The following is a 16,368-nucleotide window of genomic DNA, read 5'->3' as shown; positions in this document are numbered from 1 at the left end:
GGCACGGAATGCAGCAACGGGTATTCTCTAGTCTGTCTTTTGGCAAGCCCGGCCTCCACTGTCCACTACCACGCCTTGGGCATTGGGCAGGGGAGGTACCTGGCAGCCGCTCGGCTTTGCGTCGTTGAGCCTCGGGGGCTTGGAAGCGAGCGGGGATGGCAGGTCGACCTCTCTGCGCCTCGTTGGTAGTGGCAGCAGAGCAGGTGGAGAAGGTGCAGGTGAGGTGCAGGTGCAGTGGCAGGCGACGGTCGTCGATAGCACCTGGGCTGGGCAATTTGTGTGCGAACGTGGTTTCGTCACTACGGATAGAGAGACGTGGGCGGCGGTTTCCAGGATGCTTGCTTGGTCGCTGTGACTTCGCACAGGTAGCCGGGTACAGCGTGCTGCTAAAGATGCAATATCAGGTAGTGTGCGTATCTGTATGTAGATATACAGTACTCGGTGTCGGCAGGAAGTGGGCAGTCTTTTGGGCTCGGAGCTGATGCTGCAACTGCTGCTGCTCTCCTGCTTGCCCGGGGCCGTTGGGACTCGGCACTTGGGCGGCCAGCACAGGTTACGTTACTGGCTCGGTATCAACGGCGAGCGGAAAAAGAAAGGTGCGTTCAAGTGCGGAGCATAGAGGGTTCGTTCGTTGTCTCACAATTGGGTCGTTTTTCTGGCTGCCCGGTTCTGCTGCTTAGTGCCGCTGCTTAATTAGTGCTGCTGCTTGGTGCTGCTAGCAGGTGGCAGGGAAATGTGGACGTGTCCCGTGGGCCAAAAAGCTACCTTAACCTTCGCAACCTAAAGGGTAGGTGGTGTAGCAACTGTTATCTGGTCGGTAGCAATTGTTTTAGCGGAGCGATCCATCTGGCCAAGAAATTGGACGTCGCAAAAAAAAAAAAAAAAAAAAAGGTCTCGGAAATGGCTGCTGCACAGAGCCCCAGAACTGACTGACGTATTCGTCAATTGGCGAGCAAGTCCACCACGCCTCCCTCGAGTTGTCTCACAGTTTCCGTCTTTCCGGGCATCCCACGATTCGTGAAAATAAAACCCCCTATACAATGCTATCCGATTCATCAAATAACTCATGCATGCCAGAGCCAAGATGCACTTGACTTAAGCAGTGACTACGCAGCAAGACCACCTATGAACCGACTAGAAGCTCGGGGCCGAGAACACCTCATATATGATCGATCCATGGATGGAACCAACCTGGCCTCTGATGGGTCTCTGCTGGGCGACCTGCCCGCTTTGGAGGATTCCCTGCTCCCAACACGACAAATGGGACATCAACCAAATCAGACGACGAGTCAGAGGACCATTTTCCAGGTCTGGGGAATTGGCTGCCAATATCGCTTTCCCGGTGGTGGGTGCTTCCATCCTTGACATTAAGTGTATTAATTGCGGTCGAGTCTCCGTCGTTAGATTTCACTGGCCTCGGATGAGGCTGGCACTTGGAGGAGTGTCACGACTTATCCGCGCCTGGTTCAGTTATGTTCTTCCATCGAACTTGCGGATCTCGGATTAAACCGCCAGCCACCCAAGATACGTACATGAGGTGCCCTGTACATGTGCCCAGCAGAACAGCGTGATGCTTCGATTCAGCATGTCCGGCGAGGTAGGTACATAACGCATGGTGGGTAAGGTGAGTACCTAGGCAGGTACACTGCAGGACATCTGTTGAGAAAAACACAAAATACTATTATTAGTTTATTACTAGGTATGCAGTAAGACACATCAGAGTTCCTTGCCCTCCAGGTACCTCTCCGCCAATAACTTTTAGTAGGAGTTAAGAAACACTCGGGCTCCATGTTTTCAGAAAACGTAGATGAAGTATGCGCCAGATGCTCACTGCTCTTTCCTGTACCTACCTTCCGTTACTCTTCTCCCTTCCTCGGGCCGTTGCAACTGCAGGCCAGTGACTGCCATTGCAGCCTTTTAAGCTTTGCAGTCTGATCAGAGTTCCTGCTCCAAGCCGCATTTGCCGTGTCTCATAACCTGGCTTTTCCGGGTGGTGCCCAGGACACCTCTCCTTTCTGGCCCGTTGGAGCTGTGGCTTCGTTGCGATACATCCCCGGTATAGCAGCATTTACCAGCCAAACTCCCCGTTGAACTGCTAGCACAATGCTACGCCTTACTCAGACGGTCATCTCTTTGACCATGGCAGAGGTGAGGGAGGTCGAGAACCGCCGTCGATTCCAGAAATTCTTGGCAGCGCAGCCTCCCGTAACCCAGCCAGATCCAGTTGCGAGAGAGGCGTCCCAAGAACCAGTGACTCGGGCTGGCAAGTCGGCCAGGTTCTCCCCAGAGGTGGGTAACGACAAACAGAAAGAGGCAACTATCTCGCGGTCTAGGGAGCGCCTTCGCACGATAGATCCGCCGAACGAGTCGACCTCCGAACAGAGAAGGGAGGAGGAGATCCTGCCACTACCCGAGCTGCCCCGTAGACGAGACATCCGGCAGGACATGGGTGACGGCCCTGCCGACGGCCTTGACTCAATCGCTAGGTCTTCGAGCGCCAGGCGCCTTTCGCTGACGCCCAGACGTCTCGCGCCGGCCGAGATGCTTGTCAGTCCGCGCCGCGAGCCAGACACATCGGACCTTGACAGTACTCCAACTCCCCGGCGAACGAGAGAGCAGACGCGGGCAAGATATGGTTTATCGACTCCATCGGGACGGACTGCTGTTAGATCCCTTCCTATTAGCCGTCTTACATTCCGTCATCCCGTACCTCAAGCAAGGTTTGAAGTTTCTGACAGTTGTCACCAGGTTCCGGATCCAGTGAACGTACCGGAAGATTTGGTTCATCCCGATCCAGTGCATCAGGTACCTGGACAAGAAGTCTCCACACCAGACCGTCAGTCATTTCTACGGCGTGCCGAAAGTCTCCGTTCTCTTGCTCATGTAGGATGGACTTATATCCCCTGCGTTTCTGGCGCGCGAATTGCTGATGGTTTATTAGCTCCGGGAAGCCGAAGGCAGCAGTATGAGATTTTATCATTCTTTGAGAGACGAACGCCATGATCCACCGATCCAACCGACTCTGCAGAGCAGCCCGCGTTCGTCGCCGTTATCGATGCCTAGGAGCCCCGTCGGTTTCCAGATTTACGATGATTCTCTCCCGGCTTCGTCGCAGCCACAGACCCCACAGAATCTGCCAGAGACCCGTCATCAGAGCCGTCTGAGCGGTTCTTACACGGTACCTGCTCGGCGTCTACCTCCATACCCGCTCGGCACACCTACGACAGGCCGGTTGCGGCGGAGGGCCAGAGGGCGCCATCTAAGCCCGCCTGGACTGCAAACGCCCGGGTTCAGGGGTTTATATGGAGGAATCGAGAACACAGACGACTCGGTCTTGTTTGAGCAGGCATCGAGAGAGTTGGACTCTGGAGGATCCCATGCGGAGCCGCCGCCATCACCGCGAATCACTTGAAGATGCAAGGAGCCTCCAAGGAGTCACAGGAGGTATAGTAGCAGCGAGACGGGGAGTCTTCACGCGAGATGGGGGGTCCTCACGCGAGATGGGGGGTCCTCACGCGAGACGGCAGATGTAAATATTCCTAAAGTCAAAATATGGCTTTGCTTCTGATAACGTTTTGGCTGGAGTCCCACAAGATTAAAAGGCTCGCAAAAAGTATTTGTACGGAAATAAATAATTCATCAACATCCGTCTCAAAAAGGCTATGTAAGCCACTTCAAGTAAGGCTTCCAGTAGCCCGAACGGAATCCGAAGCTTGACTAGACAGACGGGTGGGTTCCACGTCCGCAGTTTGCTTGCCGCCATTGCCCTGCTCCCAGGCTCGGCATGAGACACCGTCTTTTGCCCGAAGGAGGAGGCAGGAGGCGAGGTCTGCACAACCTTGCATAAAATTGTGGCTGGTCCATGCAACGGGGCAAGAGCGAATCAGCACACCGCTTTCTCATTATGTCAGCTGCTGCCCTGGGGCGGTGTCTGCACAAGAAGGCAAGGTGTGGATTTAGAGAACCCTCTGGAAGAGACACATCGGATTGGGCGATGAAGGTGGTGGGGAGGTGGCACAATCAGACTCTGGGCGTGCAGAACTTATCGAGCGCTGACTGGAGCTCGCACGGGGCAGCAGGCAGAAGCGGGGGCGGCCAGAAACCTTGGCAGCCAAAGCGAGGAGCAACCATGGCATGCATGGGGCAAGCCGATCTAGCTGCATACGGCCCCATGGCATTTTCCGCGCGACCTGGCCGGGCACGAGAACCAACCCACCTATCACAGCGTTGAGCCGTCGATCGGGATCCACTTCTGAACCACAGCCAATGGTGGTCTGGCTCTGGTCTCACTCTCTGGAGAGCTACCGCTCCACAGCATCAGCTCCGATTGTCTATGCCTGCCTCGCGGCTGCCGGCCGTCTGTCTCTGCTTCCTCTCACACACCCGTTTCGCCGCCTGCATCTGTCTTTAGTTTCCACCTCCTGCTCCTCATCCACATTCTTTTCCTCACACATATATTCCCGTTCCCATCCCCCCTTGTGTCTACTCGTAGCCTTCCTTTCACCTGAACTCTTCAACCCGTTTTCGACCTCAGCGGCCTACTAACACCGAACTCACCTACACTCTCGTCGCCGTCCTCCCCTGCTGAGCCGTCTACAACGCATTCCTACCTCGTCCTCGTCCTCGCCATCCCCCCTCTTCACCTCTTCTTTCTTCCATATTATCCTCATCAATTGACCCATCATCTCGGACTCGTAGCAGCCCGCTCCTCTCTTCTAGCCAACCGTCTTGTCAACACCCTGGCCACTCCTTGTCCATCTTGACGTGCCTTACTTGACGTGCAGACCTCGTCTCCCTGATAACATAACACAGCACCCACCTAACTCGCTGATCTGACCAGTTCACGTGCATCTAGCACCGTCTTACACACTCATCTAGGGCTGAACAAATCTTAAATCATGCCGTCGTTCGATTGCACCTACGCGTCGTCGCCTGTTCTAGCCATGCAGCCTCAGGCTATTCATCAAGTTCCCTGCGGCAGGACCTTCCTGCCACACCATGCTTCGTCGTTCAGTCAGTCAGTCTCGTGGCCTCAACAGCTCGTCCGAAGCTCATCACTCGCCGGGCGTAAAAGATCTAGAGACGAGGCTGCCGTGAATCTCGACCCTCCACAGAAGGTCGTCGAGCCACCAGTCATCAAAGAGTCCGAGGACGAATGGACGTACGGCCCCGGCATGACCCTCATCAGAAAGACTACGGGCTATGTCATTGATGCCACCAGCCAATCCGGCACGTGGGTCGAAGAAAAAGCCGCCGCTGAAGAGACGCGCAAGACCGAAGCTGCCCTCCTTGTACGTGATCAACTTTCCCAGGAGCGGCCGTCTCTCAGAAGCCACAAATCGCAACGGCTTGATATGGGCAATGGCGCAAACGAAAACTCCTTAAGCCGACGATCAAGTCCAGCTCGAGACGTTGCCAACCCAATGACCGCGTCCTCGGATTCCCTCACACAGCCAATCGTAGACGACTTCACATTACATCTTGGCATTGGCTGGAGCCGAATCAGCGACGAAGAACACATCCAAGCAGCCGCTCGTGGTTGGGCCCGCTACATCGAGAACCACTACCCCATCACCAACGCTCAGATCCGGCTGGAAAGTCGCGGGTTGCAATCCTACCTGGTTGAAGCGAACGAGGGCTACTTCCTATTCGCCGAAAACCTCCGGCAAGGCCGACTCGTTAGCAAGACAGTCGAGGGCGCCCTCCAAAACCTCAAAACCTCCCCGCCCGTCTTCGACAACACCGACACCATGGTAGCCACCGAAACACCCAAACCTCTAGAGGTGGCACCCACTTTCACAAAGCCTATACCTACCGTCACGTCTGTCGAGATGGACATGAGCTGAACACTGCCTGCACGATTGAGCTTTGGCGTTAACAGATGGACTCCTTGCCCTGGAGCGTGTACTTGATAAACGGCCTTGATGGCTTGCATGGCTAGAACTGGGCACCGAAGTCGTGTGTCCGATTGATAGCCGGTAATTTTTTGGGGTTTCGGAAAAACGGTTCCACTGGGGCAAAAAGGTAACCTTGGTCGACTTCTTTTTTCTTGTAATGGGGTCATGGAGATTAAACATATGGGACTTTTTCTTTCCACATTTTACGACATACCTTACCTGAAAAAGTGTACAACTAGACTCCAACTGGAATACCATCACAATGAACAAGCAATACGTGAGGGCTGTTGCGTGCGTGATGTTTAAGTGCAAGCACTTGTATTAGCCACAGTCGGTCTCACTTCGAAAGAGACGCACCTTGTGGTCTGTTTCAAAGCTACAAAGAGGCCTTGGTGTGGGCAGGGAGAGCTTGGCCGAAGTGAATTGCGGTCAAGTGAATCGGGGGGTTGGATGGGAACAGTCGAAGCGAGGCCAAAGCGGGGGCGAGGGGAGGAAAGTTGGGGGCTGCAAATCTATGGGCCCAGTCTCCGGCAGTTGGCGAGCAGCTGGCAAGGAACTAATCCGTCCAGAGAAGCTAAATTCTTTTGCCAGGCTGCTTGGTCAACTCGGAGTCTCGGAGCGACACTGGCAGACAATCGAAGCTTTGGTCATCAGCACCAGGCCAGACCAGACCACTTGACAGTCTGACACGGCCAACCCGAGCAAATGTCGGCGAAGCAAAAAGCAGGAGCACGGCGCATGGTCTTGGTGATGGTCTTGTCTCGTGGCCCTTTTTTTTTCTATTTGCGGCTCTACATATTAGGTATACGATGTGCGTGCTGTAAGTGCTTGTTGTATTCGTCTCCGTCTCCGTAACCAACCGGGCAGTGCATGTCCTGACGAGGAGATTTTAGGGGCAGGCCATGGACAGAGCCATGATCGTACACACACACTAGTAGAGATGCCTATCGTGGGGTATCTTCTCTTTATCTTCCGATCTTGAATTAGTGCCTATGTCTGTCAAGGCGAGGTTTTCTACACAGGAGGTGCAGAAGCTAGGTTGATGTTCAACCAACCCTTTCCCTTCACAGTCCACGACACTCTGCCACGATGCACATTGCATACATCGTCCGTGGTGTTTTTCCCCAAACGTCAGTCAGGCACAAACAACAACCAACGAAAAATGCACGGGGGAAAAAGCTGTTATATAATCCGAGTGCTGCGGTGCATAACATAAATCCAATGGAGGGCATAGTATTGTAGGTTTAGTGCTATAACGCCCGGACAAAGGCGAAAACTTTGGCCGACGTGTCTGTGTACATACCACGGGCGGACGGACGCGGAGAACGACGCGCTGCAGGAGCAACCGGTTCGCGATGCGATGCAAGGCGGATGGATGCTTACCTCTCAACAGGAGCAGCAGCAGCGAGCCAGCCGGATTCGACGAGTTGCTTGCTGTATGCGTGTGTGTTTTCTTTTTGCTTGTTTATTATAACTCTCAGTCAGCTTCCATCTGCACTCCTTATTTTTCTTCTTCAGTCGCGTCTCGATCTCTTATCATGCTTCCATCGTCTCATCTCATCACCGTGCATCCCGTCCATTGATCCATCAATCCAAATCAGAATCGGATTTTTGTCATTGGCGTATCATCTATTCGTCTTTTTGTGCACGCACGCCCTGGTTCCGCCTACCTTCCTACCTGTGGTTGTTTCCAGGCTCCATCGTCCTGCGACGCACCCGGCGAACGGGGCGCCCGTTGCCAATCGTCAGCAAGACGACAGCCGGCGGCCCCCCTCCTTTTTTTCTGCCTTTAGGACTGCCCACTGCCGAGGGGCCGCTTCCCTCTTGTTTCTCACCCCTTAGAGGGTGCGTTCCCTTACTGGCTGGACGGCTGGCTGAGCTCGCTTCCTTGTGTGGCAGTGGCGAATTCATCCAGTCTCTTTGGCTGCACGCAGCTGTTCGCCGTCGCCAACCAGGAGGAGGGGCACAGCCTTGCGGGTGCCGAGTCACAGCTTCCAGCCAGGACCCATCGTTTAATCCGTGAAAGGAGGAAAGGTGCAAAAGAGTTTTGCTAGCCCTCCGCTTTTCCCTCTTACACTTTCTAGCACACTGGGGCTAGTTTCAATTTGGTTCGATTGAGAAATTGACTTTTTTCCTTCGTTTTGCTATTTTGCTTGTTCGTGTCTTTCCTTCCCCGTAAGCTTTGGGCGTGGCGGCTCCGAAGCTCACTCACTCGTTCGCATTCACATGCGCCTGCCCGCTCCAAGCAACCCCTCACCGTGCGACTTGACGCAGTGGCTCCGCCGGCCGGTCGCCAGCTGCCAACCACCGCCATCCGCCGGCGCGTCATTGGGCGACGGCTTCGAGGAGCGACGAGCCCGAGGAGGCAGCCCGGGGAGAGGAAGCTAGAAGCTCGCGGTCTGGTCTAGTCTTTTACTGTCTGAAAGACCAAGACGAGATAATTCGGAGGAAACACTAGGCCAGGAAAAAGGAGGGGTACGATCCAGACGAAAAGTACGGCTACAGCGGTGGGGCGAGGCACGAAAGCGCACCCCATCCCGATCTCACCAAAAGAACGAACCGAACCGAGACTCCGCAAAAGAGACAGCGGCGGCGGAGGAGGTGAACGGGAGGAGCAAGACACAGCGCGACACGCGAGATACAGCGAGACCAGGGCTGATCGCCGTCCCGCATTCATGGTGTCGCACCAGCACGGCGGCGACGTGTCGACCTCGCTGACAGTGCGGGGGTCGGCGTCCGTCGTCGGGGCTGGCGCTGGGAGCGACGGGCGAGGGAGCGCAAGTGCGGGCGCAAGCCTGAGCGGCAGGACGGCTGGCTCAGGAAATGGTGGAGGAGGCGGGTCTCATGTCTCATCCCGCGCCCGCCGCTACAACCGGTCGCACGCTGGAGGCGTCGCATTTGTGCCCCAGAACGAGTTCCCCGTCTTCAGCCACAGCGGCGACGTCGAGATCGTCGTGCGCGTCGCCAGCGGCCACGAGAACAGATATCTGCTACACCGACATACCCTCACCCGCTGCTCTGGTTTCTTCGAGGCCAGCACCAGTAAAGAATGGTCGCGCGCTCAGACGGTGCCCGACGTGTCGCTATCGCCAGCTCCGCCAGCCGTCCCGGCAATTGAGGCGGCCAGCGGGAGCAACAGCAATGGCAATGGCAACAGTACCGGCGCAGAGTTGGCGAGGATAGACGATCGAAGTAATGGCGGGAACGGGAGCGGCAGCGAAGGCGGTAGCACACCACGGCCCATGGGCTTGGGTCCGCTGCGGAAAAGGTGGAGGTACGAGCTGGACACTGGGACGGGAGACAACGACATACCAATGCTGGTGCAGAAGCCCGAGAGCAGCGGGCCGCCCACGGCGGGCAGTCTGACGTCGCCCAGCTCCATATTCGGCGGGCCGAGTCCGTCAAGCCGGCACCACCACAGCAGCAGCGGCAGCGGTAAGCCGTCGCGCGCCTTCTTCCGCTCCGTCGCCAACCTCAGCCTTTCGTCCACCCACCATGCAGCGGCAGCCCCCCTGGAGCCCCCCACGCACGCCGAACAGGATCTGCTGCGCGACTACGACAACCTGTTCCGCATCATGTACAACTACCCGCCGTACCTCGACGGCATAAACATCGCCGACGCCTACGTGCAGTGCAAGTCGCTACTGACGCTGGCGGACCAGTACGACGCGCTGGCCGTAGTCGGCCCCCGTGTTGACCACCATCTGCTGCAGTTCCAGTCGCGTCTGTGGCGGCAGATCGCAAAGTATCCCATCAGCTACCTACGGCTGGGCTACCTGGCCCGGTCCAAGGTCATGTTTCAGGAGGCGCTGATCCACGTGGTCGGCCAGTGGCCCGCAGGCGAGCGGTCGATCCGGGCCGCCATGCCCGACACAGTGCTCGACATCATCGAGGACAAGGTGGATGAGCTCGAGGAGACGATCAGCCGTATCGAGGCGCGCCTGTTCCGCCTCACCCTCACCAACCCGCGCTCCGGCGAGCGCGTCACCCCCGCCACAAACTACCTCGACTGGCTGGCCGTCAGCCTGTTTCGCCAGTGGCTTGCCGACAACACCACGCCGCCCATGCCGCCAATACCCGACCGCACCCGAGGTGCTGGCGGGCACCGCGACGCGGCAGGCGGCGGGTCTCGCGCCCGCGTGGCGAGCAACAGCAGCAGCAGCAACGCCAGCGCAGCCGGGGCGGGTCATGGCCGGTCATCAGGCGGCGGTAGCGGCGGCGGCGGCGGCGGCGGCGGGCCCGGGCACGGCGTCCTCGTGGCGCCGGTGCCGCCGCTGGCATCGCTCGGCAAGACGTACCGAATCCTCGGCGGCGCCGCGGCCGGCACGAGCAGCGCGTCGCCCGACAAGGGCTACCTGGCGCACGACGAGTGCAAGCGCTTCCTCAAGCTCACGCCCGACCTGTACAGCCGCGACAACCTGCGGCGCTTCGAGAAGCGCGTCGACGAGCTCAAGGCCATGGCCCGCGAGGTCGTCCGCCCGCTCATGGGCACCGGCCTCGAGCTCGAGCTCGGCGCCGGCGGCGCCATCGCCCCCACCGGCATCGCCTATCTGACCTGCACCACGCTGGCTGACAGGGACCTGCCGTGGCTCGTGTACGACTAATGACGGCGGACGGCGGGCGGCCGGGCTGCGCGGGAGAAGGTACATACCTAATGATTTCTGGTGGCACATGTATATGGGAAAGAGAATGATGGCATGACGGATGAACGAGGAAGGTAATAATGAACACGACTCTTTTCTTGCTCCTTTTCGGGGCTGCGACTCTTATACCGGACCGGCTGGGGAATTGCTTTTTTTATTATAATGTTTGACTGGGTATGGCTGCCTTACTGTACGGCTGAACGGATGGACGGACGGATGGACCTGGAGTCTCTTCTTCTCTTCTGCCTGTGAATCTCTCTCTCTCGTGTTCCAAGTCTCTACGGTACTTCACTGCCCATCTGACTACAGTGCTCGGTCACTTGTTTCTCTTCGTTTCTTTCTCGGTCTATACCATTTATTCTGGCTTGGAAGAGTCTTTATATATGGCTCAGCCTATGATTGCCCCCAATCCCCCCCCCCCCCCCCTCCCCCGATGTAACGAATGAAATATGTTGGGTGTTTTTTTCTAGGTTTGGCTTGGGTTTTTCTTGTAACTAGGATACCCGTCAAATGCAAAATCAAATAATTGTTACTATTTTGGCGAGTAATTATAACTCGGGGCAACTGCTTCGTTGTTATGCATTCGACGTGAAGTGTTGAATGTCGAATTATTGAACATGAATCGACATAGGCCCTGCCGTGTTCATGCTCATAAGAGAAGGCCGTGGTGCCCCGTTCCTTGTCTTTTTCTCCATTCCTCTCTTCTACTGTTCACAACACGATAATCAAACATGGGCGGCGATGATATGTTTGTTATCTACAGAGTAGTTAATTTGAATTAGTTCAAACAACACCGAGTACGTCTTTTCCGCTCAAGTCAACCTGAACCTCGTATGTCAGAGTCCACAATAGTGAGATATTATTTAATTATTTGCGCAATTAAACTATCAGCGCCTTAATTAGATCTCAGCTCGACATCTGAGACAGGTTCCCTTAGTCGGACTCAAGGCGAAGTTCAACTGCGAGAAACTACACCGTCTCTCGCCAGAGAAGATACCTCTCCACATCTGATTTAAAATCAACCCAATGCCATCCACCGACGGCGAGCTGACCTACCGACAGAAACTGGAAGCGGCCTACTCCAGCTCGCGAATCAGATCCATGTACATCGCCGCACCAATACCCGTCATGATGTGCCACCAGCCGTGCAGTTCCAGCAGCCAGGCCCACGGGAGCCCGACAACGGCGCGCCACCCGCGTAGGCCATGGCACAGCTCGAGATCGACATTCCACAGCACAAAGCCCACTAGCAGCCAGGCAATAGCCACGCCGAAGTTGCGGAACAGCCGGTTGCGCTCGGCCGCGGACCCGTCGGCGCGGCGGAAGATGAGGTAGACAGTGCGCGGCCAGACGGCGTGCACCATGGCGGTGAACATGGCTAGGTGCACGATGATCTTGCCGCTCTGGACGTACGCGGCGGCCATGGCGGCGACGACGGCGTAAACAGCCGCGGAGATGGCGGCGCGCTGCCGCGGCGGACGCTGCACCCCGCCACCAGCGGCGCAGTACACGCCCTGCAGCAGCGCGCCGGCCGTGATCAGCATCGACATGTCGTCGGCGAACTGCGCCGGCTGCAGCAGGCTGGCGTGGAACGCAAACGACGTGATCCCCAGCACGACTAGCGACACCGCCATAGCGTCGAAGCCTGGCGCCACCTTGGCCGGTGCCGAAGCGGCGCGTGTGCCAGTGCCGGGTCCCGCGGGCGCCTGGCGCGGATTCTGCGGGACCCGTGGCGTCCATGCGTACCGGAGGGCTAGGTAGACTGGGGGGAAAAGGAATCAGTGAGAGACAAGGCAGGATTCTGAGGGGCATCAAAGTACCGTAGATGAGGTTGGTCAGCGAGTTGACGAACTCGGCGAGATATCTGGTTATCACGTAGTCCTCTTCGCAGAAGCTTTGGAGGATCGGTTAGCCGATTCTCCGCGAGAGCGAGGCGGTGTGAGTGAGAGCGGCTCACTTTGCGGCGCTTGTCGGCGGCCCCCAGACTCCGGTATTGGAAAAGGGGTCGCCGCCGTAATGGCGATTATGATGCGGCATGATATCGTTGGAATCAAGTGACCAGATGATTGTTTTGATCAACGTTATAGAGAGTCGTAGTGTTTTAGGGGCGCTTTGAACAGACGGGCAAAGAAGAGGGTGAAAATGGACAATTATCGATATGGAAAACAGAAAACCAAATAACAACAGTCAGTCACTGCAGCCCCCAGCCACCTCCCCACTAGACTTGAAATGGTTTGGAGTGAGCCCGAGGTCCGAAAGAGCAAGGAATTGAGTACGATGCCCGTTTATATCTCTAGAGTCATGCTAGAAATCACCTGACAACCTCGCTCCGGGCTCAAGAGTCGGTGAGGTAGCATTGGAGCCGCGCGGCGAATCCTTCTGCAACTTTTAATCCGTCCCAAACACACAGACTGGAGTCATGTTAAGTTAAGCTTTGGGGTTGGACGACACCACGGGGTTTGGCGATCAATTATGCGAGAACTATAGTTGCAATGGCTGTTCTATAGAGAGCATGCTATGCGTAGAGCAGGTGGCAGTGGTATCTCGAGAGAAGTCCGGGCCCCGAGATCCACCAGAGCGGCCTCGAGTTGAGCAACTTAACTCAAAAGTGTCAACTCGTGTCTCTCAACAAGAGGCTCAGAGGCGATGAATGGCGGCGCTAGACCTGCCAGAAAAGACAAGACTGGAGCATCGAATTGCTACAGAAGCCGTTTCTATCGGGAGGGCCACAAATGCTACTAGCAAGATTAGGTTCGGTGTCTATGAACAAGGCAAAGAAACCCCGATTGATGAACTCAATGACGAGGATGTCGGAAACCAGGCTTTCAGTTGACACAGTCCGTGCAAACAATTCACCCCAGGGCTACCAGAGTTGGTACATTGGGATTATAGAATTCGGTTATTAAGTTGTAATCGGTACAGAGTACCTAGCCTCCACTTTTCGAAGGGTCAGGACTGCTTAGTCAGTCTGCAGGGACCCACTCCAGAATTGTAGCGGCAGGGCTGGCACGACAGGTAGGCAGATGCCAGGCGGGCGCGGAGTTGGCTTCTTCGCCTCGAAAACTCCAGTCTCCACTAGTAAACCACGACGCGATAGACGGACGCGCTTGACCGACCCCAAGCCCCCAACTCTGTTCCCCGAAGCAGCCCCATCGGAAGAAAGGCCCAGCCCAGTGTTCGACTCGATATTTACTTAATCTTGTCAAACGGTACCTAAGGTAGATAGGGCGACTCGCACTGGCCTAGCGAAAATGCAGCCGAATTACCGGGGATATGCACAACATGCGCCGCCCAGGGCAGGAGGACAGCATGTCCCACAACGCCGTGGCGGCATTGGTGAGTGCCGATTTCCATTTGGCTTTTGCCTTGCTGTAGTCCGTGTATATGTATAATAGTCTGGAGTTGAGACTGCATCCCATCGCATCCCATCGCATCCCATCCCGGTCCTCATTCTGTCAGCCTGACTCGCCGCGCACTCCGCTTTTCCCGACATCTGTTTTGCGGGTGGAGCATACTGCGCGACGACGGGAGCACAGCTCTTTCTCTCCCGTTCCGTCGCAAGCATCGACTGCCCGCAGCCATAATCCCGCTGTCCCGCCATCCCGCAACCCCCAAGTGCAACGTGTGCAGGAGGCAGAGCGCCCACGCACACGTGCATCCGAACCAGCGCCCTCAATTGCAGAGTCTAGACCCTAACCTCGCCCAACCCCGTCACAGGTCCCATGATGTCAGCCGGTCCCCATCACTCAGTGCCCATGACGCAGGCCCAGATCCATCAGCAGCAGCAGCAGCAGCAGGCCGCTCTCCAGCTGGCCAAGCTGAGGAGTCGCAAGCCCACCGACAAGTCGCTCCCCGAGGGCGTCGAGGAAACGCTCGTCGGCGACGGCGATGTGGCCCTGGCCTACAAGAACCTCCGCGACTTTGAGCGCCGCCTCGATGCTACCATGACGCGCAAGAGACTGGACATCGTTGACTCGGTGAGCCGAAACGCAAAGGTATGTTAGCCCCCCCTACTTCCCCTACAAACTGAGGCTAATGCGCCATCACCACACCAGCGGTATAAGACACTGCGCGTCTGGATCAGCAACACCGTCGAGGACCAATTCTGGCAAATCAACAGCATCAATGCCGACACGTTTGACTTCTCGGCTAACAACGAATCGTCATATCGCGTCAAGATCGAGGGCCGCCTGCTCGATGACGAAGACGACACGGACAAGGACGAAGACGAGGCCAAGGCGGGCAACGACACGGATGGCGACAAGATGGAGACAGATAGTCCAAGCCTACCCAAGGTCAAGCCTGTCTCGGCCAAACCGGGCCAGCGCTACCGCTTCTCCCACTTCTTCAAGGCCCTGACGGTTGACTTTGACCGTCCAAAGTCGGGACGTCCCAGCGCAGACACGAGCGTTGAGTGGAAGAAGCCCGACCGGACGCCGCCAGGGTCTAACCTACCCGCCGCGGCCGACTTTGACGAGCTCACCTTCAAGAGGAATGGGGACGAGAATGCTAACATCACCATCAACCTTTACCGCCACGAAGACCCCGAGCGCTTCGAACTCAGCCCCGAGCTTGCCGAGATTATCGACATGAACGAAGCCACGCGCCAGGAAGCCGTCATGGGGCTGTGGGAATACATCAAGCTCATGAAGCTGCAGGAGGACGAGGAGAAGAGGAACTTTAGATGCGACGAGCTCTTGAAGAGGGTAAGTTTACTTGCCGATTGTCGCAGCCCCCGTGTCCGTGCGTATTGAGCATTCTAACCAACACTCCTCAGGTGGTTCAACGAGATTCCGGCTTTATTCCGGCGCTCAACGACTACATTGCGCCGCACCTGAAGACGCTCCCACCGGTCAGGCTGGCGTACACGATCCGGGTGGACGAGGAGTTCCACAAGGACCCCAACCCGACCATCTACGACATCCGCGTGGCCGTCGACGACCCGCTGCGGGCCAAGCTGGTGCCCTTCATCCACAACCCGCAGTACGCATCCATGCTCAAGGACGTGGCACTGCTCGACGACCAGCTGGCGACGCTGGTGCAGGCCGTCGCCCAGTCCAAGGCCAAGCACGCCTTCCTAGCCTCGCTGACCCAAGACCCCGTCAACTTTGTCCGCAATTGGCTCAGCTCCCAGAAGCGCGACCTCGAGGTCATCATGGGCGAGGCCCCCCGCGGCGGCGGCGAGGACGCCACCGGCGACGAGTGGCGCAAGGGCGGCCGCGAGAGTGTCTGGAACACGACTAATGCCCGCGAGAGCGTTAACGTCCTGCTGTCCAAGCACCCCATGCACCGGTGAACTGCTTAGCGCTTTTTTTTGGTCTTTACACGGGGGAGGGAGTTACTGCAGGCGTTTCCGGTGGTAAAAGGGCAGGCTCTTAAGAAGGCGTCTGCGCTGTTTTTCTTTCTCATATTTGTCAAATTTATCTATCCCGAGATCATTAGGTGCGTGCGGGTGCCGTGTAGGCAAGTAGATGTTATTGTTAAAGTTGTGGGCTGTCTTCTTTGGCCCTAGTTGGTTAGACGAATGAATTGTCGCTTCCCGACGCGTTAAATATGGTGATACTTAGCAATATGTATTGTATATAAGATAGGTAGAGTAGTCGCTTTCGCCCCAAATCGGCGTGAAGTGGTAGCATTTTCATAGTTATCGGTCATTTAGTATCATGTTGAGAATTGAGAAAGAGTGCTCGTCCGAAATAATGTAGATTATTCAGGTGCCTTGCTTTTTCTGTATTGAACCAGACGACGAGCAGCAAAATCACCACTGCCAGCAATAAACCACAATGTTTTGGGCCGCGCGCAATGCGCAATTAGTCTTGTTGAATTTG

The 16,368-nt window shown here is 56.4% G+C and overlaps 6 protein-coding genes across 6 annotated transcripts; 5 read left to right on the top strand and 1 right to left on the bottom strand.

The window, feature by feature from the left end:
- Positions 1 to 1,851: 1,851 nt before the first annotated feature.
- B0T26DRAFT_256047 (uncharacterized protein) lies at positions 1,852 to 3,565 on the top strand. Its single transcript, XM_060434011.1, has 3 exons — positions 1,852 to 2,664; positions 2,749 to 2,883; positions 2,942 to 3,565. Exons 1-3 carry the CDS (start codon positions 2,104 to 2,106, stop codon positions 3,410 to 3,412), a joined length of 1,167 nt encoding a protein of 388 aa, XP_060299146.1. The 5' UTR covers positions 1,852 to 2,103; the 3' UTR covers positions 3,413 to 3,565.
- A 1,333-nt stretch (positions 3,566 to 4,898) lies between these two features.
- B0T26DRAFT_740233 (uncharacterized protein) lies at positions 4,899 to 5,846 on the top strand (the record flags this gene model as incomplete). Its single annotated transcript, XM_060443822.1, has 1 exon — positions 4,899 to 5,846. The coding sequence occupies one exon, from the start codon at positions 4,899 to 4,901 to the stop codon at positions 5,844 to 5,846; it is 948 nt and encodes a 315-aa protein (XP_060299145.1).
- Positions 5,847 to 6,926: 1,080 nt separating this feature from the next.
- Positions 6,927 to 7,858, top strand: B0T26DRAFT_255499 (uncharacterized protein). Its single transcript, XM_060434007.1, has one exon. The coding sequence runs from the start codon at positions 7,269 to 7,271 to the stop codon at positions 7,737 to 7,739; it is 471 nt and encodes a 156-aa protein (XP_060299144.1). The 5' UTR covers positions 6,927 to 7,268; the 3' UTR covers positions 7,740 to 7,858.
- Positions 7,859 to 8,399: 541 nt separating this feature from the next.
- B0T26DRAFT_255501 (uncharacterized protein) lies at positions 8,400 to 10,962 on the top strand. The gene has a single exon (XM_060434008.1). It carries the CDS (start codon positions 8,573 to 8,575, stop codon positions 10,499 to 10,501), a length of 1,929 nt encoding a protein of 642 aa, XP_060299143.1. The 5' UTR covers positions 8,400 to 8,572; the 3' UTR covers positions 10,502 to 10,962.
- Positions 10,963 to 11,237: 275 nt separating this feature from the next.
- B0T26DRAFT_705820 (ceramidase) lies at positions 11,238 to 12,520 on the bottom strand. Its single transcript, XM_060441774.1, has 2 exons — positions 12,498 to 12,520; positions 11,238 to 12,434 (listed from the first exon to the last, which is right to left on the bottom strand). Exon 2 carries the CDS (start codon positions 12,172 to 12,174, stop codon positions 11,617 to 11,619), a length of 558 nt encoding a protein of 185 aa, XP_060299142.1. The 5' UTR covers positions 12,175 to 12,434; positions 12,498 to 12,520; the 3' UTR covers positions 11,238 to 11,616.
- A 1,742-nt stretch (positions 12,521 to 14,262) lies between these two features.
- Positions 14,263 to 15,836, top strand: B0T26DRAFT_640909 (uncharacterized protein; the record flags this gene model as incomplete). Its single annotated transcript, XM_060437279.1, has 3 exons — positions 14,263 to 14,535; positions 14,596 to 15,246; positions 15,318 to 15,836. The coding sequence occupies 3 exons, from the start codon at positions 14,263 to 14,265 to the stop codon at positions 15,834 to 15,836; spliced, it is 1,443 nt and encodes a 480-aa protein (XP_060299141.1).
- Between the last annotated feature and the right edge of the window lie 532 nt (positions 15,837 to 16,368).

Source organism: Lasiosphaeria miniovina (genome assembly GCF_030549165.1).
Source record: "Lasiosphaeria miniovina strain SMH2392-1A chromosome Unknown B0T26scaffold_3, whole genome shotgun sequence".
In the NCBI taxonomy this organism is placed as follows: Eukaryota; Fungi; Ascomycota; class Sordariomycetes; order Sordariales; family Lasiosphaeriaceae; genus Lasiosphaeria; species Lasiosphaeria miniovina.
This window is presented reverse-complemented; position numbering and strand designations above follow the sequence as displayed.